Source organism: Delphinus delphis, chromosome 2, assembly GCF_949987515.2.
Source record: "Delphinus delphis chromosome 2, mDelDel1.2, whole genome shotgun sequence".
NCBI classification, from domain to species: Eukaryota; Metazoa; Chordata; class Mammalia; order Artiodactyla; family Delphinidae; genus Delphinus; species Delphinus delphis.
The window spans coordinates 34,538,363-34,560,387 of record NC_082684.1 but is presented as its reverse complement, the minus strand read 5'-3'; the positions used below and the strand labels follow the sequence as shown (position 1 = coordinate 34,560,387).

The 22,025-nt window shown below is 42.1% G+C and overlaps 2 protein-coding genes across 5 annotated transcripts in view; one reads left to right on the top strand and one right to left on the bottom strand.

Moving 5' to 3' along the window:
- The window catches only part of ZFYVE26 (zinc finger FYVE-type containing 26), a 62,193-nt gene extending 48,532 nt beyond the window's left edge, over nt 1-13,661 (bottom strand). For 2 of the 4 annotated variants that reach the window (XM_060004354.1, XM_060004355.2), the window contains exons 1-9: nt 13,590-13,661; nt 12,827-13,103; nt 11,233-11,311; nt 7,537-7,626; nt 5,611-6,133; nt 5,107-5,237; nt 3,984-4,148; nt 3,748-3,836; nt 2,619-2,782 (exon numbers count right to left, since the gene is read on the bottom strand). In XM_060004354.1, coding sequence (XP_059860337.1) covers nt 2,619-2,782; nt 3,748-3,836; nt 3,984-4,148; nt 5,107-5,237; nt 5,611-6,133; nt 7,537-7,626; nt 11,233-11,311; nt 12,827-13,020 — 1,435 coding nt within the window. In that variant the 5' untranslated portion in view covers nt 13,021-13,103; nt 13,590-13,661. The other 2 variants (XM_060004353.1, XM_060004356.1) reach the window with 2 other exon arrangements.
- Nucleotides 13,662-14,609: 948 nt separating this feature from the next.
- Nucleotides 14,610-22,025, top strand: part of RAD51B (RAD51 paralog B) — a 609,003-nt gene continuing 601,587 nt past the window's right edge. The window contains exons 1-2 of the mRNA XM_060004352.1: nt 14,610-14,667; nt 17,887-18,012. Coding sequence (XP_059860335.1) covers nt 17,929-18,012 — 84 coding nt within the window. The 5' untranslated portion in view covers nt 14,610-14,667; nt 17,887-17,928. The remainder of the gene's footprint in view (nt 14,668-17,886; nt 18,013-22,025) is intronic.

The window sequence follows — 22,025 nt, the reverse complement described above, 5'->3', positions numbered from 1 at the left end:
TCTTTGTTGCTGTGCGCAGGCTTTCTCTAGTTGCTGTGAGTGGGGGCCACTCCTTGTCGCAATGCACGGGCTTCTCATTGCGGTGGATTCTCTTGTTGTGGAGCATGGGCTCTAGGCGCGCAGGCTCAGTAGTTGTGGCTCGCGGGCTTTAGAGTGCAGGCTCAGTAGTTGTGGTGCACGGGCTTAGTTGCTCCGCGGCATGTGGGATCTTCCCGGACCAGGGCTCGAACCCGTGTCCCCTGCATTGGCAGGCAGATTCTTAACCACTGCACCACCAGGGAAGTCCCAGAGATGCTTCTTTCAGGCAGGGGCTGCATGTATGGCTGAAGCAAAGAGATGCCACACTGCTAGTCCCCTAGGTGTTCTCACCCTCTCTCCTTTCTGGCAGTGTGATGTGTGTCCCTTCCAGGCCTTTTTTTCTATTCAACAACTTTCAGTCTCTCGGTTGCCTTTTCCCCACCAATCTCCCCTCTACATGTCTGTTCAACCTAGGCCTCATAGCTATTTAACAAATCTTTCCCTTACATTTCTTAAAATACTTGCTTTTCCTTTTTTTAAAAAAAAAAACTTGAAGTACATGTTTGGTCTACCTTTCGAATGCCACATTACCCAAGAGGCAGGCTTAAAATGTGTTTAGATTGAGAAATAAGAGAGCAAAGGTAACACGGGGTTTAAAAAGAAAAAAATACTTGATATTTTTAGGAAAGCCCTGAAGCAGACATCATGAGAAAAAACATAAACTCTGTTGAGATTTCGTACACTTGTTTAATAATTTATAATTTTTCATTAAAAATTTGTTTTGAACTTAGGAGAGAGGAAGGTTACCATCTTTACAGAATCTCTAAACATCTTAATCTACCCCTAATTCTTATCATAGCAAAAGTATAACCTGTTCAAAGAAAAAACATTAAATGTAATAAAGCAAAAAGAAGAAAAAAATACCACCCATAAGCCTACCAGCTAAACACAACCACTGCTACATTCTGGTTTAACCCCTTTAATAGTTTTGTGTACATGTGTATGTGTTTGAGTGTAACATTTTATATACTATTTAATTTTCCTACTTCTTAAAAATCCTTTAGAGCATAAGCATTTGATTATGTTTCTTTACAAACTAAATCTCTGCTGGATGCATATAGCTCTACTGAATGAACCCCTGTCTAGGCATATTCCTCAAGGGCAGGACATTGGAATAGTTAGGGATGTTTTGCTACTACAATGCTGCAACAAGCCCCTTTAGGTATAGGTTTCCTAGTGATTACTTCTTAGAAGCTTGGCCTTGCCAAGGTCAGGGTAATAAGCAGAACAAAGTCAATATTGTTCTATGGTCTTGACCTCTTCATGGCATTATTGCCCAGAGCCAGGACTTGCAAGCTCGCTGACAGGGAGTGGCTCCTTACATTTTTGCCCCAGATGCCTCTCTTGCCTCACCCTAGTCCAAGCCCTATTATCACTCCTCTTTTGCCTTTTCCAAGTTCAAGTTCTAAGTGTGTTCTGGTGGGTCACCAGGGATAGATTTCAAACACTTCTTCGGAAGCCTTTTGTACTCGTATGTAGAAAACAGAGAGTTCCAGTTCCTTTAGGAAATCTGCTAAACAAGTTGTCTACCTTTCCAAAAAAATATACAATGTAGTAACACTAGTTTTACAATTAGTGGTAGGTCCTTTAAAAAAGTAAATCAAAGCAATATCTAGGCTGAGAGACATCTACTGCCATATGAGAATGTTTGTTTCTCTCAAAAGTAAGGTCCCCGGCCTGTGTAGTAGGTTGTGACCACACCATCATATGATTTTTGAGAGCAAAAAAGAGTGCTTGTTTAATGGGGACTTGAATTTTAAGCAAAGATCTAAGGTTAAAACAAGGCTTTGTGGGCTTCCCTGGTGGCGCAGTGGTTGAGAGTATGCCTGCTGATGCAGGGGACACGGGTTCATGCCCCAGTCTGGGAAGATCCCACATGCCGCGGAGCGGCTGGGCCCGTGAGCCATATGGCCGCTGAGCCTGCGCGTCCGGAGCCTGTGCTCCGCAACGGGAGAGGCCACAACAGTGAGAGGCCCGCGTACCGCAAAAAAACCCAAAAATAACAAGGCTTTGTACTGTTTCAGGCAAGTCTTTCTTCTAAAAGAAAAACTCTAAAAAAAACTCAAAACAAGAATCTTCTAGAAGAAAGACTCTTTACCTGTTCAATAGACCATGAAGAAGATATGGGAGGGAAGGAAGGCACAAAATGTGCTGTAAGAAAGCTTATGAAGCATGGAGAGACTCACCAAGAATTTGCATAAATACTGCCAGTGACGATGCTGTGAGTTCAGAGGGCAGCTCCTAATTCTGTTCCAGTGAAATGAGGGTATGCTCATGGCTCCTGAGCTGGATCCATGAGGACAAATGTTCCTATGGAATTGTTCTCATAGGATACCCTAGGCCTCATCAAGAAAGGGGAAGATGTCCCTACATCTTGTCATCTGATTGTGGCAAACAGCACTAATTTAGAGGGTACCTACTGGACCACCCATCTTGATAGATCCCAGCAATCACATCTAGATAAATCTTGTGCTGTAAGAAACATCTGCAAGATTGTCCTAAGAGGGAACCTTGCCCAGGTCACTCCATCGCCAACTCACCATGCTCTTGCTGGGGGTCCTTGGCTGGCACCTTCTGTAGGAGCTTGAGGACATCTTCCTCCCTGAGGGCTGGAAGGTTTGTAAGGTGATGGAGAGAGTAGAGCACTGAGTGGCTTTCTCCACCATGTAAGTGACACAAGAGATCTCTCTTTGGTATGGGGTTGCTGAAAGGGAAAGTTGGGAGGATGGAAGGGGAGGCAGTTTATATAATTGCTTTGAGAAAGACCAGTCTCCATTCCCTCTTATTCTTTCTCTCTGGCCTGTAACACCACAGGTTTCACTTCCCCAAACACTAAATTTCAGTTGGTCTATGATAGAGGATAGCATTTATTTACCCCCAGGGAAGGACATTCATCAAGCTGGCTTTACTTGTCTAGTAAGGACCTAGGAAGGGCCTCTGTGCTCAGCAGGGTCTAGAAAGGGCCCACAGATTAAGCTTCCTAATTTCTGTAATTTTCCTAGCTGAGAGCTGACACGAGCTTCTCTGCTTTTCTTTGAGTCAGGGCCCCTTGCTACTTCCCGCAGTGGCCTACTTGACTTCAGAAGTGCTGGTGAGGTGGGTGAAGAACAAAATAAGAACCCAGATCCAGGGAAGACCCAAGGCTAAGTTATCAGGAAAACACAGGGCTGCGCACACATTTCAAGAGGCAGTTGTTGAATAAAAATGTGATCCAAGATAACACGTGGCTAAGAATGTGGACCACACTCACTAGCTGTGTGACTTTGGGCATGTTATTTAACACCTCTGGGCTTCAGGTGCCCCACCTTTAAAATGAGGATAATATTGGTGTTTACCTCACAGGATTATTGTCAAGCTTAAGTGAAATCATCACGTAAAGGGCTTAGAGCAATGCCTGGTGTATAGTAAGTGCTCAGGAGATGTGAGGTTTTGTTCTTGTGATCACTGTCATCCTTAAATTATCCTCTAGTTATGACCTTATGGCTGTGATGAAGATAATCACTACTTATGCTTCTTTCCTGGTTTAATAGTTGGAACAATTATTTGTTGCTGGTCAACACTGTCAACTTAAACCATTTACAGGGAAGATGTCTTGAAATGGCCACACGTGCAGAGCATGGGTCAAGTGTGCCCAGTGGTGGGAAGAGGGCTGGCTGTGCAGGGCCATACCTGCTCTGCTGCACACACCACTCCAGGACCTCCAGGTGAGCCCACAGCCCATCACAGGCATCCCTGAGGAGCTTATCACAGCCTTGGTCCTGTGTTGATACAGGAGAAGAAAGAGATGCTGACTCAGGCACCTGGGGTCAGAGATGTGACCGATTTCAGGACCCTGCATTCTGCCTCAGCCCAAAGTGCCACCACACTCATTTCCAGAGATGCTTGGGCTTCAGAGTGAGAGTTACCTGGGTCCTGTGGAGTGTCTGGAGCAGCCTCTGGGCTGACGCTAGGCTCTGGCAGTGTGTCCAGCCCAGGAGCACGAGCAGTCGACTGAGAGGGCTGAATTCTCTATCTAGCAGGCAGCCAAGACTTGGGAAGTCTTCCTCCTTCAACAGGGTGAGTGCTGTCACCTGGAAGCCAAAGGAGGCTGCTAGAGGCAGCTCTGGGGACTTGCTGCTAATCAGGGTAAGAAGCTTTTCAGTATAGAAGGGAGGTTTCTGACAATGACAGAAGTGGCCAGTTGAATACAAAGTGTTTAGGAAAACACTAGACTGTAAGCTCCTAGAAGGCAGGGATTGACTTCTGTTGTATCCCCAGATCCTAGCATAGTACATACTACATAGAATGAGGTTAGTAAATAGCTGTTGAAGAACTTTCCTGGTGGTCCAGTGGTAAAGAATCCCCCTTCCAATGCGGGGGACGTGAGTTCCATCCCTGGTCGGGGAACTAAGATCCCACATGCCGTGGGGCAACTAAGCCCATGCGCCACAACTATGAGCTCGTGTGCCTCAACTAGAGAGCCTGCGTGCCACAACTACAGAGCCCACGTGCCCTGGAGCCCGCACACCACAACTAGAGAGAGAAAACCTGCATGCCACAGCTAGAGAGAAGCCTGTGCGCTGCGACGAAGAACCTGTGTCGCAACGAAAGATCCTACGTGCCGCAACTAAGACCTGACACAGCCAAAAAAAAAAAAATACAATAAATAAATATTAAAAAAATAGCTGTTGAATTAAACTAAAGTTCAGTTGCAATCTGGAAAGAGAAGGTTAGAGTAATTAGAGTCTCCTGTCAGCTAGGCAACATATTGCTGCCACTGTCTTTTCTTCCTCGCACCCTCCGGAAAGCTTACATGTATCCAACATTTCAGTGCCTGCCCAAGGACTGACACAAAATGCTGGCAGTTCTAATTATGAATGATACTGGTTCTCAGAGCCTTCTGGAACTGTGGGATGGACACAACTAGATGACTCACTGCTAATTAAACTGCTTTGTGTTGGATAAATGAGTGCGAGAGAAAGGAGGAGTGAAGAAGCCTGGAGAGAGTCCCTGGGTACTTGAGTGGTGAAGATCCTGAGTTTGACTTACCAGGATCTGCTCGAGGAAGTGCTTGCTGTTGCTCAGGCAGTAGAAATAGGCCAATTTCCAAGCCTGGGCTGGGTCAGGATTGGAGAACAAGGCTAGCATTGCCCGCTCAGGATCTAGATGAGCCAGTGAGACTGAAAATCAAACCAGATGGGGTTACTGGGGAACTGGACTCTTCTTTCCTAAGGTAAAGCCCATTTGAAAAACCAATTGATATGAGAGTTCGCTCTTTTAAAAAGTTAAACCAGGTTTTCTATACTTCTCTCTTAAAGACTCTTTACTTCTCTCAGTAGTTTCTGAAAAGTTCTTTTCTGCTATGACTAGTACTTTATTTTTTTCTCCATCACTCTTTCTTAAGCTATGAAAGCTGCGCTTTCACAGAACATCTTGCCCATTTTTGCTTAGCTTCTCCCATTAGGTTTCCTGAACAACATGGAAGGGAGCAGGCTAGAGGGAGTCAGAGGGGCTGGGCAGAGTGGAATGAGAGAAGCAGTGCAGGGAACACACCTTTTCCCGAGGGTGTGGTTGTCGGTGGCTTTTCTGGGGCCTTCTCTGCATAGGTGTGGCCATACAGGGACACCAGGCCCCGCCCGGCCTCGTGCAGCAGGCAGCCGAGCAGCCGCTCCTCCCGCAGGGGACTCCCCTCTGCCCTGCTGGCCTCCAGCAGTTCCTCACACAGGAGACGCAGCTCAGCCCCGAGCGGCTCTGCAGGGCAGCGCAGAGTCCGCAGGGCTCCGTAGATGGCATCGACTGCCCCTGGGTGCCCGGTGGCAGGACCCCGCAAAGCTCGCAGTGCCTTTCGAATGAGGTCCACCAGCGCCTTCTGCAGGAACCAGCCTTGGAGGCCCGTGTCATCTTCCTCCCCAAGCAGGAGCTCCAGCAGGGCCTGCGCAGGCTGAGGGGCCTCCCGCAGAAGATCCCAGAGCAGAGAGACAGCTTCTGAGCTGAGCCAAGGGGGCCAGCTCTCTTGCCTCTGATTTCCATCAAGCACAGAGTCTGCCGCATCTTGTGCTAAGACCGTGTACAGCTCCTAAATAGGGGATGAAGAGAGGGATGGGCGCTATGTCCAGAATGTTATCACTTACACGCCTTCATGTTTTCCTCTTTTCAGTGTATATATATGCATGTGTGTATATACAACAGTAGCAATAGCAGATACTTCTGTAGTAGTTACTATGTGCCAGGTCCTTTACACAGAAAAATTAAATTAATACTTACAACCGCCTTAGGAAGAAGACACTACTATTATCCTCGTTTTGAAGGTGTCCTCAAATCAGGGGGTTGAGGCAAAGAGAGATTTGCCCAAGGCCTCCATGCTCAAGCTAGTCACCCCCACCCCCATTGCCTCCGAAACGTGCACTGTCAATCTAAATCAGGGACTGCAAACTCATAGACCAGGTAACAGATGGGAAGAAGACACTGTGCCCAGCTCAAGGCATTTAAATGCAACTTTTAAAAGAACACTACAGACCAGTTTTTAACCCCTGATCTAAATCCCAACCAAGATTTTGGATACAGAATGTAGTAACACTAGTTTTACAATTAGTGGTAGGTCCTTTAAAAAAGTAAATCATTCTTCATCCTTCCCTAAAACCTTCCCCAGTACCTCCAACTCACACAACTCTCCCTCTTTATTGGGCTTCCAATGTTCTTAAAATTAGTACCATATGGCTTAGTACCTAATTGTGCCATGTGTGTATTTCCTTCCTCCCCAGCTAGATTGCAAGCCTTTAAAAGGCAAGATCTCTGTAGCCTATAATTTGTTTGGTAGGTTATTTCCCACACTTCAGCACCATTTCTGTGGGTGGTACTCAGGGATACCTGTTCAGTAACCACCTCCAAGATGGTCACAGGACCATGAGTCCTTGACCTAATACAAGTGAAAGTCCCTACCTTAAATCCTATTGTGAATATATCTTCAGTTAGCTGGTGGCTGGGTCATGAAGAAAATAAGTATTGAACCTCAGAGCATCCCTCAAGCACTTAAGTATAGATCTAGTTAAGATTTTGAATCTGCTCGCAGAAGGCGGTTGTAAGGATTAGCTATAACACATTCAGTGCACCTGTTACAGAAAAGGTATTCAGCAAATACATACTAGTTCCTTTCTCCCTTTATATTCCCTGCCACATTCTGGTGAAAAATTTAAACATCTAGTTTAAAACCAAGTTAGGTATTCCTTTCACATGAAATAAAAAAAAAAATTAATCCTCAGCTATGATTAGTACTTCTGGCCAAGCTACCTCTAAGAATTCTACAATCAGATAAGTTTCCCCTATCTCTAAATTCCCCTCAAGGGGCCTCCACCTAGCCTGGTCTTGCCTGCGAACAGAGAACTGCCAACATCTTGGGGACCTGTTTCTGCTGGATCCCTGAAAGCTGAATTTGTTGAGTGACTGCAAACCTGGGCAGACAGATCCAGGGCCCTCTCTCACCTTGAGGATGTCCTCTGGGATGTCACCTGGGAGGTCTTCTGACAATAAAAGAAACTCAAGTTTTCTCCGGAAGCCAGCTGGAAGTAACTTCTAGAAGAATCATAAGAAGGAAGCATAGATATTAAGCATGTGCTTTAGCTGACAATTATAAATAAATACTTCTTTCTGGTTCATCTTATTTCTGCTGTTTTCTCTAAGATAAAGTACTTCTGACCATTAAATTCCTGGGTATGTCTTCAGACACTTTTCTTTATAAACGGAAACAGCTAAACCGAACACATTCTCCTCTTAAATACTAACACTTAAATCCCACACTGTTTAGCCTCAAATGCCAAGGCTTGCTTATTTCATGTGATTTTTTGTCTCTAACTTGAAGTCCTCCAAGACTCTCCCTTGCAGTGTCCAAAACACCCAGTTATGGGTAAGCTGGGATGGAATGGCCCACATGATCCTCTTTTGGCCTAAACCCATTTTTGGTATTCATTTTTAGTTGGAAAATAAAAGTAAAGGGGGAGAGATCTAATGTTTATGAAACACTTATTATGTGCCAGGTACTATGTGCCGTATTTTCATGTGTTTTTAAAATCTCATTATATCGCTAAATCAAACAAAACTATGGCATCAGGATGTTTTTAAAAATAATCTTCAGTAGTGATGAAATGGTTAGGAAGTATTTTCTAATCATTTCAAGCATGAAAAGGAAAAAGTGACCCCATTGTTTGTTAATGAGACAGGACATCAGAGACTAATGTATAAAGGAAGAGAAAGCCTCTGACTCTTCCTGCACCTGCTTGTTTCACAATAACTTCCCCTCACCTGGTCCTTAAAACTAAAATGATAGTCCCCCTTTCTCCAGACACAAATACAAATGAGATGAAAGTCTGGGACTAATTCTGACAGGCACTCTTTTAAATTAGAGACACCTGTAAATCATGCCATCTGAATGCTTATATAATGCTAATGATTGGAAGGTGTAGAGAAAATTCATTCTGGCAAGCTGAAAGTTAGTGATTCTATCAAGGACTAAGAGGAAGGAATAGATAAGCCCAGACAGCAGGCCCTTAATAAAAGAACTGGTTAAGATTTTAGGACTTTCATTAAAATCCTGAAGACTGACTAGCTTGTATCTTTTTTTTTACTGGTGAAATTACTTTATGCATATGCAGGGTCATAGACAACTAACATTCCTAAACCAGGCAAGAATTTGCCCAATGTTTCTAAGCACAGATTTTCTTACTATAAAAGCAAGGCATGTTCAATGCAGAAAAAGCAGAGAATACAAACACGCAAATGAAAACACACATACACAACACCCCCCCCAAATCTTTCCACTGAAGGAGAACTATAGTTACAACTGTGTTCGAAGGGTATTCAGACCATTTTCTACATATGCATATATGCATGCATAACAAACATACTGTTTTCTAAATTTCTTTTTCTTCACATAGTAGAATATAAACATCCTCCCATGTCACTGTAAATTCATTTACCACGTAATTTTAATAGTGCCAGGGTATTTTACAAGTAGATTAATCAGTCTTGAATTGTGGACATGGGAGTTGTTTCTATTTTTCCCTTATTAGAAGCAGCATGCTGTGAACATCATGCTGTTCACGTGATAAAAGATAAAAGGGCAGAAGGCAAAAATGGATGAAGGAAAGGGAAAATGGAATCAGTTTCAACGAATAATTCAAAAGGAGCTTTTGGCAGCAGGTGGGAGACTGTAGCAGGAGCAGCCAGCAAGCCCCTAAAAGATGAAGTCCAGTTCTGGCTTTGTAGAACTACCTCAGGAACACATTTGAAGTCTTAGTCCTTGTATTAAGTTTTAAAACTCTCTGAGGTCCTTGTATAAAGTTTAAAACATTCCCACGACTGTTTAAATAACTGAGGTACTGGAGCTTTAAGGACCAAATGATCTTCAATTCTGGAAAAAACAACTCTTAGTCTGTGAAAAGGAACCAGGGAAGTGAAATCCACCTCCTGATCTGGTTGACCAACTGTCCAGAAATTTAACAACCACCAATCAGCCATAAAGTAAACAAATACCCTCTGCTGAGGCAAAAGTTCACCTGGCTTGACAAATTCCATGTTTGTACTGAAAAGCTCCTTAGTCAGTAACAATAACATTTGTTATTTTTTTTCTTTTCTCTTCGAAGATACTATTGAATATTTTAGCTGAAGATGTCTCTTTTAGATCTGAAACTACAGCCAACTCTTAAACAACCTGGGGTTGATTATTTTTCAGTTTTGCTTCTTTTCCTTCCCTCTCCTGTTGATCTTTTTGTCATTTCTCTTTGCTAGACCATTACCAAAAGCCTGGATAATAAATACATTTAGATTAGTAACTTCTGGTGCTTTTTGACAGCTATGTGAAGAAGGGTAAGTGTCAGGCCAAAGCAGAACTAAAGACAAAATTCATTCTGATGACTGAGAAATTAAGAAGAAAATTAGGCTAAATTATAGACATTTACAAAATAGAATTCATGGTTTCTTGTGGCTTACCTGGCGGCGCAGTGGTTAAGAAGCTGCCTGCCAACGCAGGGGGCATGGATTCGAGCCCTGGTCTGGGAAGATCCCACATGCAATGAAGCAACTAAGCCCGTGTGCCACAACTATTGAGCCTGCGCTCTAGAGCCTGCGAGCCACAACTATTGAGCCCACATGCCACAACTACTGAAGCCTGCTTGCCTAGAGCCCATGTTCTGCAACAAGAGAAGTCACCACAGTGAGAAGCCTACGCACCACAACAAAGAGTAGCCCCCGCTCGCCGCAACTAGAGAAAGCCTGTGCACAGCAACAAAGACCCAACGCAGCCAAAAATAAATAAATAAAAATTTAAAAAAAGAATTTATGGTTTCTTAATTTTAAGTCTATGTAGGCTAAAAATATTGTTGAGGTGGAAAAAGCAGAGGACTCATGACTCGAAGGCAGAAGACATTGGTTCCAGCTCCAATTTTGCCAACTAACTTTATGGTGTGACCCTGGGCAAGTCATTTATTTTCTGAGTCAGAGGTTCCTCACTTAAATCTTAAAGTCTCAGGTTTAATACAAAATTGCCGAGAATTTTTTTAATGGATATCAATTTCTGATAATTAACACATATTTCTAGAAGTGCTTTGAATGGTAATTTTTCTGAAAAAAATAAAAACCAAAAACCCTTCCTTACAAGTTTTCTTTCACTATTAATTTGCACACTTTGTTTTCATATTTGGTAACTTTTATTTCAATTCATGTGAGTTGTTAAATTATTAATTAATGACGTTTAAATCTATAAGATTTCACTGTACTGGACTAGTTAAAATAAGATTTTTGGATGAACAACTAAGTTTCAGTTCAGCCCATTCTCCCTTACTTGAGTATTATGAGGATTAGACTTTATTCACTATCTTGTCACTTTCACTGAGTTCTGCAAAGTTCTGTTTGGGCACAAGACTCACAACAGTATTTAACACAATAGTATCACCTCAGATGGTAGGTTAGTGAATTAATGCCAATGTAAGTTAGTGAATTAATAAATGAATTTAGGTAAAGAGACAGCAGTAAATACTTAAGCCATTCTCACTGTCAATACTGAGAAAGGAATATGACGAACCTCAAAATACAGGAAGTAACAGACAAAAGGGAAATTTCATAACTCCTTCCAAGTTCTTCTCAGTCTTGGCCTCGGGTGAAAATTTTAAATGTAAACCTACTTACCTTTTCCAGGGCCAACCATTTTTCCAGCACAAGAAGCCAGACCCAGGCTAATCTTTGAGGGTTGATATCCTGTCCACATCTGAGAAATGTAAAAAGAAAAAATTCCTAAACAAAGAGTTTCTACTGACCTTTTTTTCTCTTTTGTGATCCAAGATTTAGATTTCACTACTCAGTCTGTTTTAAACCTGAACTGGCAAGACACTGTCCTGAGAAATTTTTGAATGTATGTGACAGATCAATAAAATGAGAACCAGAACAGAACTAGCAGCTTTCATTAAAAAAAAAAAAAAAAAGTCACAATTCTACCTCCACCTCCCTATCTAGTTTTTAAAACAAACTAATATTACACAGAAAGCCATAAGAGCAAAGCTATCTGAAATAGAAAACTTGAAATCTTGAAAACAGAATCAAATAGTCAAAGAATAAAGGAACTTTATAAAAATTTATTTTTAACTCCATGCCAGAAACAGGATTATAGGAATTCATAAGCCTTTCTTTGAAGTTAGTAATTTAAATTAGACAGCAATTGGCTAGAATCCAAATTTAAGGGAAAAAACAAAGGAAGAAAAGAATCATGTAAATCTCCATTCTATATGTGCTAATACAGTACTTTCTCATAAGTAAATGCCGGAGTAAGGAAAAGTGAGGGAGAGACTGAACGTTTAACTCCTATACCACTAATTGTTAATAGCACTGCCAGGAAGAACTTCATTCAAAATTCAGATAGAGAACATTGGTTGCCAGGGGACAAGGGGGGATCAATGTACAAAGACGTATTCCCAGGGAGCAAGGGAATTCTTTTGTGGTGATGAAATAGTTCTGTACCTTGATTATACTGGTAGTTATATGAGTCTAAGAATGGATAAAGATTCACAGAACTACACACATAAAGGTGAATGCAGACTGGGACTTCCCTGGCAGGCCAGTGCTTGGGACTCTGCACTTCAAATGCAGCGGGGTGCGTGGGTTCGGCCCCTAATAGGATCCCGCATGCCCTGAGGTGCAGCCAAAAAAAAAAAATGAATTCAGATTTAAAAAATGGTGAAAACTGAATAAGGGCTGTAGTCTAGTTAACAGTACCGGTGTCAACTTCTTGGTTTTGATATTTACTATAGTTATATAAGATGTCACAATTGGAGGAAGTTGGGGAAAGGGTACTCTTTGTATTGTTTTTGCACTTCTTGTGAGTCTATGCTTAATTATTTCAAAATAAAAAGCTTTAAGTGTATTCACTTCTGGTCCTTTGTTAAAGCTACAACAATATCTTCAATTTCACAAGCAAGAAGGGAGCAGGTTTGCTCTTTTGGGGGTAAAGAAAATGCTTTTCAACATAGTTGCACTATCTACTTTAATGATAATAAACAAGAAATGGTGGTTCCAGGCTTAAATACCGCTCCAGATGATAATTCAAAGCCAAACTGATAAAGTAATAAATAGGCATGTATTATAGAGGTAAATTTTCAGAACATGTGAAATACACTCTACCTTTGTTAACTCTTCAGAGGTGATTGAGTGAGGCACATGGACCAGAGCTCAAGTATAGGCCCTTGTGTCTCCCGCTCTGTGACTGCCTGGCAGGACAGAGTTCCCTTACCTCAGCTGACTGGGACACATGACCAGCGCCTGAAGTATATCTTCCACCTTCTTTGGGATATCCCCTTGGGCCTCGTGTAGCTGAGGTACACAAGCCTGTGCCAACTCCCATTCTCCTCTCCGAAGGCATTCACAGAAAAATCCAAAGAGCTGCTTCTGAGAAGCAGTTTCCTCTTCTCCAAATGGATGATGCATTTTCCCAGCACAGAGTGCAGGGAGATAGAAAGAGATGAATTACTCAAAACACATTGTCAATTTTCTCACTCGTGGAGTACCTCCTATAAACAACACACACCCGCGTCAGAAGAAAAGGAAGGAACTATATTTAGACAAACTAGCCGTACTAGGAAAGGCGGGGCTTACTTTTCTAATTAACGTTGTAAATTTGATTTGACAGGTTACTGTCTCTTTTGGGAAGTTCCACATTTCCCCAAGGGGTGGATCTCATCTCTCTAGGCGCATCCAATATTTAACGAATATTAATCGTCATATTAGCCCGCGGCGCAGACCCGAAACTCCACTTCCGTATTTCCTCCTGAGCTTTCTGCCTAATCCGGCTCCAAATCCCCAGGTGGTCGCCTCTTTACGGATGAGAAATTCAGCAGGAACCTCCCTAGTTTGAGCCCTCTTTTAAGGCAGAGGATTGAAGATCAGGAGAGGAATCTGTGTCAGAACTGGAGGGCAGTTGGGATTGGGGCTCAGGGACGCTCCCTACCGGGGTCGTGGAGAGCGCTCCCGCCTTCCCTGGGGCGCCTTACACTCACCTGCTCCCGGCGCCCAAATCAGCAAAGCTTCCAGCGCAGCCATGTTTGAGCTGAGTCAGGTGACAAATCCAGTTCATAAGGTTGAGGGGGGGGAGAGGATGACGACTGACAGCAGCTACTCTAATTGGTCAATCGAGGAAATATGCAAATCAAGCGCCATATTTGTTTGGGTCACGTGATTCCACCTCCGCGTTAGAGGAAGCTAGGAAAGAGGTATCAGCTACCTGGTTTTGGACCACCGCCCACGGTTTTGACAGATCCTCCGCCCGTTAATTGAACTGTGTGCTAGGGCCTACTTTAGAAGCTGAATAAGATACGGTCCTTGTCCTCAAGGAGATCACAGTCTAGTGACAGGGTGCAGGTCAATAATTAGGATGCAGTGGGCTAAATTATAAGATAGAGGTATGCACGGGGAGATGGGAGCAAAGAATGAGCAAAAGCCTTTCTCAAATAGAATAATCTGAAACCGAGTCTTAAAGTAACAGTTTACTAGTTTGCTAATCACAGCTGCTTTTATACTGAACCTTCTGTTCGGTTTCCTTGGTGTTCTTCAACTATAGACTCTCACGTTTCCCCATTACATATTTTCGGTTTGAGCAATTTCATTCAGCATTTTCCAAACTATTTCACCACCAAAGTGTGGTGGAAAAAAGCAAACCAAAACAAACCAAAAGCTCTCTTGCAAAACCTCTTCGATGATTGGTGGATTCTCATCTATTCCCAGAAAACTAACATGTCTCTCTGGTCCATTAATCAGTTTTTAAATGAAGTGACAAAAGAAAGAAGAGAGAAAATTAGAAGCAAGTTTTTTCCTGGCTCATATTCTCCTTGCTGATGTTCCTCCACAGGATTTTGATAATCACTATATTGAGAAGTTGGGACTCGCAGACTTATTACAGAATGTGAACTACAATTCCCAGCAAGCAACGGAGCCGACCTGGGCCTGTGCCTACGTTTTATTGGATATTTCGCCAGGGTGACGACCCAACCAGCGCTTTGTTTGTTGCTTTGCGTCCCTTTCCGCGGGGAACTGTGTGAGGGGTAGGGGAAACTTTGAAAGTTGGATGCTGCATACCCGGTACTGGAAAGTTTCATGTGGGGGGCGGTTTGGGGAATTGGGGTGCGCTCATTATTTCCTGCTCCCTTTCTGGGCCAGTGTTGTTGATATCGGGGGAGCGGAGAGTCATTCTTGGGTGCAGGGCACACCCCCTTAGGTCCATAAGGATCTTAATTTGAGCCCCGCCGCAGATCTGAGGCGTCTGGCTTTCCTTTGTGGGGGACGCTTGGAAGCTGCACCTTGTTGGGAAGAGTTATTGTTAGGGGCTTCTGGGGTGATGTTTTCGCTTCTTGATGTCCACCCGTCTTCCCACTTGTGGGCAGTTTGAGGTCTAGGCAGGGGAGCCCGTCATTAAGGGAAGTTTAGTGTCTGACCCTCTTCAGATGGTGTTGAAGAAGAGGTATTTAATAGCGTGGAATATGGAGTCAGATCCCTGGGTTCGAATGGCTACTCCACCATGTGCTAGTTGTTAGACTTCGCTCAAGTTTTTCAACTCAATGCCTCAATATTAGTCTGTAAAATGGGGTAAAACATCTGAAGCTCTTGGAACAGTGGCACCTAATAAGGGCTCAAGAAATATTAGCTATTATTTGTTAATTCACAGTTTTCATTGACCATCTAACATGTGGATTTTTTTTTTCTTGATGAGGAGAGGATTCAGTTTCCAGGATTGAACATCTTCCCTCACACCCTCAGTTACGTGCTCGTGCACACACACGCAGAGCAAGAATTTACGGTTTCTGGTGGAAAAAACAAACATGCAAGACATAACAATACGTTAGGAAGATTATCGAACAAATGTGTACACAGTGTAATGAGAACATTGGAGAGGAAGAGCCTAAGTAGCGGGAAGTCTTTGTGGAGGAAAGTCAGGGAGGCAGGGAGGCATTTGTGTAACTTACCAACGTTACCGCCGGAAGGCAGGTCACGTGAGGCAACTAATGCTGTTTTCCTGAATGAATTGATCATAATCCCTAGCTTTGAGCACTACGGAGCCAGGCACCATCCACATCCTTTAACCTTCTCTGCATTCCTATGAAGTGGATATTTGAATGATGCTTGTATTTCAGATGAAGAAACTAAGATACTGGGAGGCAAGTGATTTTGCCAGAAAGGCCAGAATGTGGGCCTTGCAGTCTGATATATGAATGTGAGGGAAGTGAGGGACCAGTTTATGAAGAGGCTATAGGCCATCATAAGAAATGTGGAATTTATACTGTAGTCTCATGGTCCCATGGGTGGTTTTAAAGGATGAGAGTGACAGGATTGGAGCAAATTTTTAGGAGGCTACCTCTGACAGGATTGTGACTTGCAGGTCAGTTTGGTGCTTATTCCTCTCTGCTTCCACAGCACATATATATTCCAATGACAATACTTGCTGCATGACTGTAATTATTTGTGTATATATCTCTTTTCGTCTTTTACTGTGAGTTCCCAAAGGGGAGGAAATATACTTAGATGATTCTTGTGCCACAGAAGCGCAGCAGAGTGTGTGCTTAAGAAGCATCTGTGGAAGGAACAAATGAATATTTTTGTTTGTTTTCTTGTTTGTTTGTTTTACGAGGCAGGGAGTGACCAGAGGCTGTATGCAATAGTCTAGGCAAGTGATAGGAGTGGTCCTACTAAGGCAGAGATAGCAGAGTTGGTCATTGTTAAAGTATTCCAGGTATTTTGGGGTTTACAATTCTCCTTTTTTTTCTTTTTTTTTTTCTTTTTTGCGGTACGCGGGCCTCTCACTGTTGTGGCCTCTCCCGTTGCGGAGCATAGGCTCCGGAAGCGCAGGCTCAGTGGCCATGGCTCACGGGCCCAGCCGCTTTGCGGCATGTGTGATCTTCCCGGACCAGGGCACGAACCCATGTCCCCTGCATCGGCAGGCGGACTCTCAACCACTGCGCCACCAGGGAAGCCCCAGTTCTCCTTTTTGATTGAATTTATCAGTCTAAATTGTGTCATTGCCCAGAGCTACCTGATCTGTGAAGACGCTAGGCAATGATACAGCAGATGTCACTTGGTAAACTTTCTTTTTGAGAGACAGAAACCAATACTGACAAATTCCCTTTGAGTGAAATGAGAGGGATGTATTTTATGTTTGTGGGAAGGATGTATGTGTGTGAGAGAGAGAAAGAAGGAGAGAGAGCGGGAGAGAGGAAGAGAGTGTTAATCTGATCCGAGAATATAGATGTTAAGTAGAAATTTGGGCCATGGTATTGGAAATAAATATCTACATTCTCAGTATATATTTTTGTTCCAAAATGTGACTCTTTTTCTGATAATTATATTGTTTTATCCCCTGGAACAATGAAGAGTTCCTATTTCTACTCTATTCAGAGGGTATTTTGCCATCTGAGTGAGATACACAGCTTCTCCTTTGCATGAGTTATTAAGGGAATCAGAGTGATTCTATTCTAACTCTCTGAAGACAAATATATCATGAGCCTCATTTAGCCCTCACAGGGTTCAACCAGAAGAGTGAAATTTAATTGCATGTGGGGATGTGAGCAGCTAGTATAAGGAAAAAACAATTTCAGTTTGTAAATAACACCTGAAATAATAAAATCTCATTTGATTCAGAAGGTTTGTTCTGATTCATAGAAAAAGGAGAGTTTAAATATGATTACAGACTTGTAGTACAGTATACTGGTTAAGAGGCTAGGCCTAAGAGTCAGACTTCCTGGTTCGAATTCTGGATCTACCATTTACTTTTTCTGGTAACAGTGGAATGGCTAACCTTTCCAGGGTTTAGTTTCTCATATGTAAAAATGAGATCAGTGATCAATCTTCCTTATAGGGCTGTTGAGAAGCTTGCTTTGGAACAGTGCCTGGTATACAGTAGGTGGTCAATAAATTTATTGTTACAGTGCAATGAAAGTAAAGACTTTCTGAGAGTGCTGTTTGGAAATATGTATATTAATTACACATCCAAATAAAGTTTATAAATGCACTGAAAATCTTAAGATGCTATATAAATGTGAAACGGTGTTATTATATTTGTGTAATAAGTTTTAAAGAATTGTGTGAATTGCACATTCTTATATGGTTTTGTTTCTCTGTGTGCATATTTGACAAACGGTTGTCTCCCCTGTTTAAAATATTTGGAAAGATTTTATTGCCTTCCTTTATTTTATCAGTAATATTTTAAATACCATACGTTTCATTTTGTATGTGGAGACGCTTGAAGGGTTTTTTATTTTGTAGAGTGTTTTGGATAGCCCATCTACTGTTGCTTATGCTATTTTCCAGCTCTTTTTCAAGGTTCTTCTTTATCTTGCTGCATCTGAAGGCATGGGTAGCAAGAAACTAAGACGAGTGGGTTTATCACAAGAGCTGTGTGACCGTCTGAACAGACATCAGATTGTTACCTGCCAGGTAAAATTTATTTAATTTTTTTCAGTGAGAAACTTGAAGTACAAATTAATCTTTTTTTTCTTTTTCTTTTTTTAGATTTTTTCTTTTGATGTGGACCATTTCCAAAGTCTTTATTGAATTTGTTACAACATTGCTTCTGCTTTATGTCTTGGCCTCTTGGCCATGAGGCATGTGGGATCCTAGCTTCCCGACCAGGGATCGAACCCACACCCTCTGCATTGGAAGGCGAAGTCCTAACTACTGGACCGCCAGGGACGTCCCACAGATTAATATTGTGTACCTAAATAACTCTTAATTACACCTGAAATATGAACATTTAGGTTTATAAGAAAAGATAAATATGGTGCTTGCTAATTTTAAGTAACAAACCACTTAGCTTGTATTTCCAAATGTGATTTCATTTATCCAAATGCAAGATTTTTGCATTTTGGGTGGGGTTGGGTGGGGAGAATGCTCATAGCAGAAGGTGAAGTACACCTGTGCCATTTATTTGGGATTCTAGAGAAGTTTTGTCCTCATAAAAGAAATTTTGCAGTTACATGAGAAATATGACTCAAATGAGGAGATAGTATTCAAAATGGGTAATTTCTCTTGAAAGCAAGAAAAGTTAGTAGTTAGGATTATTTTCCTATTGATGGAGTGAGAGAAATATATAAGCAGATGTTGTATATTTAAGCAAAAGAGTAAAGCAAATCCCTCTTAGGAGGTTAAATAAGATTTAAGGTTTTCTGTTAGGATTTAATCCTTAATAAGACAGACTTTCAGAGTGTGCTGCAATATTTAAAAAATTGCTTTGTGTGTTAATGATGTCTCTGTTATGCATTTTATAATCCTCATGTTCGTACTTTGAAATACTCTTAAAAGTATGAAATTTAACATTTCATTCCGTAGTTTTATTTATTTATTTGGCTGCATTAGGTCTTCGTTGCTGTGCGCGGGCTTTCTCTAGTTGCGGCGAGCGGGGGCTACTCTTCGTTGTGGTGCGCAGGCTTCTCATTGCGGTGGCTTCTCTTGTTGTGGAGCACGAGCTCTAGGCGCCCAGGCTTCAGTAGTTGCAGCATGCAGGCTCAGTAGTTGCGGCATGGGGGCCCTAGAGCATGCGGGCTTCAGTAGCTGTGGCGCGTGGGCTCTATGTCACGCGGGCTTCAGTAGCTGTGGCACGCAGGCTTAGTTGCTCTGTGGCATGTGGGATCTTCGCCCGGACCAGGGATTGAACCCGTGTCCCCTGCATTGGCGGGCAGATTCTTAACCACCGAGACTCTAGGGAAGTCCTTCCATAGTCACTTTTATTTTCTTTCAATTATTAAATACTCCCTCTGAATGATTTCATAGCTTAGGAAGAAACTCATTTTTTTTAAAGTAGTACAACCTCGTATTTATTTATTTTAACATTTTTATTTGAGTATAATTGCTTTACAATGGTGTGCTAGTTTCTGCCTTACAACAGAGTGAATTAGCTATACATTCCCATATCTAACCCCTCCTGCGTCTCCCCACAACCCTCCCCATCCCACCCCTCCAGGCAGTCACAAAGCACTGAACTGATCTCCCAGTGCCATGCGGCCGCCTCCCAATAGCTGTCTATTTTACATTTGGTAGTATATTTAAGTCCATGTCACTCTCTCACTTCGTCCCAGCTTACCCTTTCCCCTCCCCAAGTCCTCAAGTCCAATCTCTATGTCTGCGTCTTTATTCCTGTCCTGCCCCTAGGTTCTTCAGAACCTTTTTTTTAGATTCCATGTATATGTGTTAGCTTATGATATTTGTTTTTCTCTCTGACTTACTTCACTCTGTATGACAGACTCTAGGTCCATCCACTTCACACAAATAACTCAATTTCGTTTCTTTTTATGGTTGAGTAATAGTCCATTGTATATATGTGCCACGTCTTCTTTATCCATTCATCTGTCGATGGACGCTTAGGTTGTTTCCATGTCTTGGCTATTGTAAATAGAGCTGCAGTGAACATTGTGGTGCATGATTCTTTTTGAATTATGGTTTTCTCAGGGTATAGGCCCAGTAGTGGGATTGCTGGGTCATATGGTAGTTCTATTTTTAGTTTTTTAAGGAACCTCCATACTGTTCTCCATAGTGGCTGTATCAATTTACGTTCCCAGCAACAGTGCAAAAGGGTTCCCTTTTCTCCACACCCTCTCCAGCATTTGTTGTTTGTAGATTGTCTGATGATGCCCATTCTAACTGGTGTGAGATGATATCTCATTGTAGTTTTGATTTGCATTTCTCTAATGATTAGTGATGTTGAGCATTCTTTCATGTGTTTGTTGGCATTCTGTATATCTTCTTTGGAGAAATGTCTATTTAGGTTTTCTGCCCATTTTTGGATTGGTTTTTTTTTTTGATATTGAGCTGCTTGTAAATTTTGGAGATTAAACCTTTGTCAGTTGCTTCACTTGCAAATGTTTTCTCCCATTCTGTGTTGTCTTTTCGTCTTGTTTATGGTTTCCTTTGCTGTGCAAAAGCTTTTAAGTTTCATTAGGTCCCATTTGTTTATTTTTGTTTTTATTTCCATTTCTCTAGGAGGTGGGTCAAAAAGGATCTTGCTGTGATTTATGTCATAGAGTGTTCTGCCTATGTTTTGCTCTAAGAGTTTTTTAGTGTCTGGCCTTACATTTAGGTCTTTAATCCATTTTGAATTTATTTTTGTGTTTGGTGTTAGGGAGTGTTCTAATTTCATTCTTTTACGTGTAGCTGTCCAATTTTCCCAGCACCACTTATTGAAAAGGCTGTCTTTTCTCCATTGTATACTCTTGCCTCCTTTACCAAAAATAAGGTGACCATATGTGCATGTGTTTATCTCTGGGCTTTCTATCCTGTTCCATTGATCTATATTTCTGTTTTTGGTGCCAGTACCATTCTGTCATGATTACTGTAGCTTTGTAGTATAGTCTGAAGTCCAGCAGCCTGATTCCTCCAGCTCTGTTTTTCTTTTTCAAGATTGCTTTCGCTATTCGGGGTCTTTTGTGTTTCCATACAAGTTGTGAAATTTTTTGTTCTACTTCTGTGAAAAATGCCATTGGTAGTTTGATAGGGATTGCATTGAGTGTGTAGATTGCTTTGGGTAATATAGTCATTTTCACAATGTTGATTCTTCCAATCCAAGTACATGGTCTATCTCTCCATCTGTTGGTATCATCTTTCATTTCTTTCATCAGTGTCTTATAGTTTTCTGCATACAGGTCTTTTGTCTCCTTAGGTAAGTTTATTCCTAGATATTTTATTCTTTTTGTTGCAATGGTAAATGGGAGTGTTTCCTTAATTTCTCTTTCAGGTTTTTCATCATTAGTGTATAGGAATGCAAGAGATTTCTGTGCATTACTTTTGTATCCTGCTACTTTACCAAATTCATTGATTAACTCTTGTAGTTTTCTGGTGGCATCTTTAGGATTCTCTATGTATAGTGTCACGTTGTCTGCAAACAGTGACAGCTTTACTTCTTTTCCGATTCGGATTTACTTCTTCTTTTCCAATTCGGATTCCTTTTTTTTTTTTTTTGGCGGTATGCAGGCCTCTCACTGTTGTGGCCTCTCCTGTTGCGGAGCATAGGCTCCGGACACGCAGGCTCAGTGGCCATGACTCACGGGCCTAGCCGCTCCGTGGCATGTGGGATCTTCCCGGACCGGGGCACGAACCCGCATCCCCTGCATCAGCAGGTGGACTCTCAACCACTGCACCACCAGGGAAGCCCTGGATTCCTTTCATTTCTTTTTCTTCTTTGGTTGCTGTGGCTAAAACTTCCAAAACTATGTTGAATAATAGTGATGAGAGTGGACAACCTTGTCTTGTTCCTGATCTTAGTGGAAATGGTTTCAGTTTTTCACCATTGAAGACTATGTTGGCTGTGGGTTTGTCATATATGGCCTTTATTACGTTGAGGTAAGTTCCCTCTATGCCTACTTTCTGGAGAGTTTTTATCATGAATGGGTGTTGAATTTTGTGGAAAGCTTTTTCTGCATCTATTGAGATGATCATATGGTTTTTCTCCTTCAATTTGT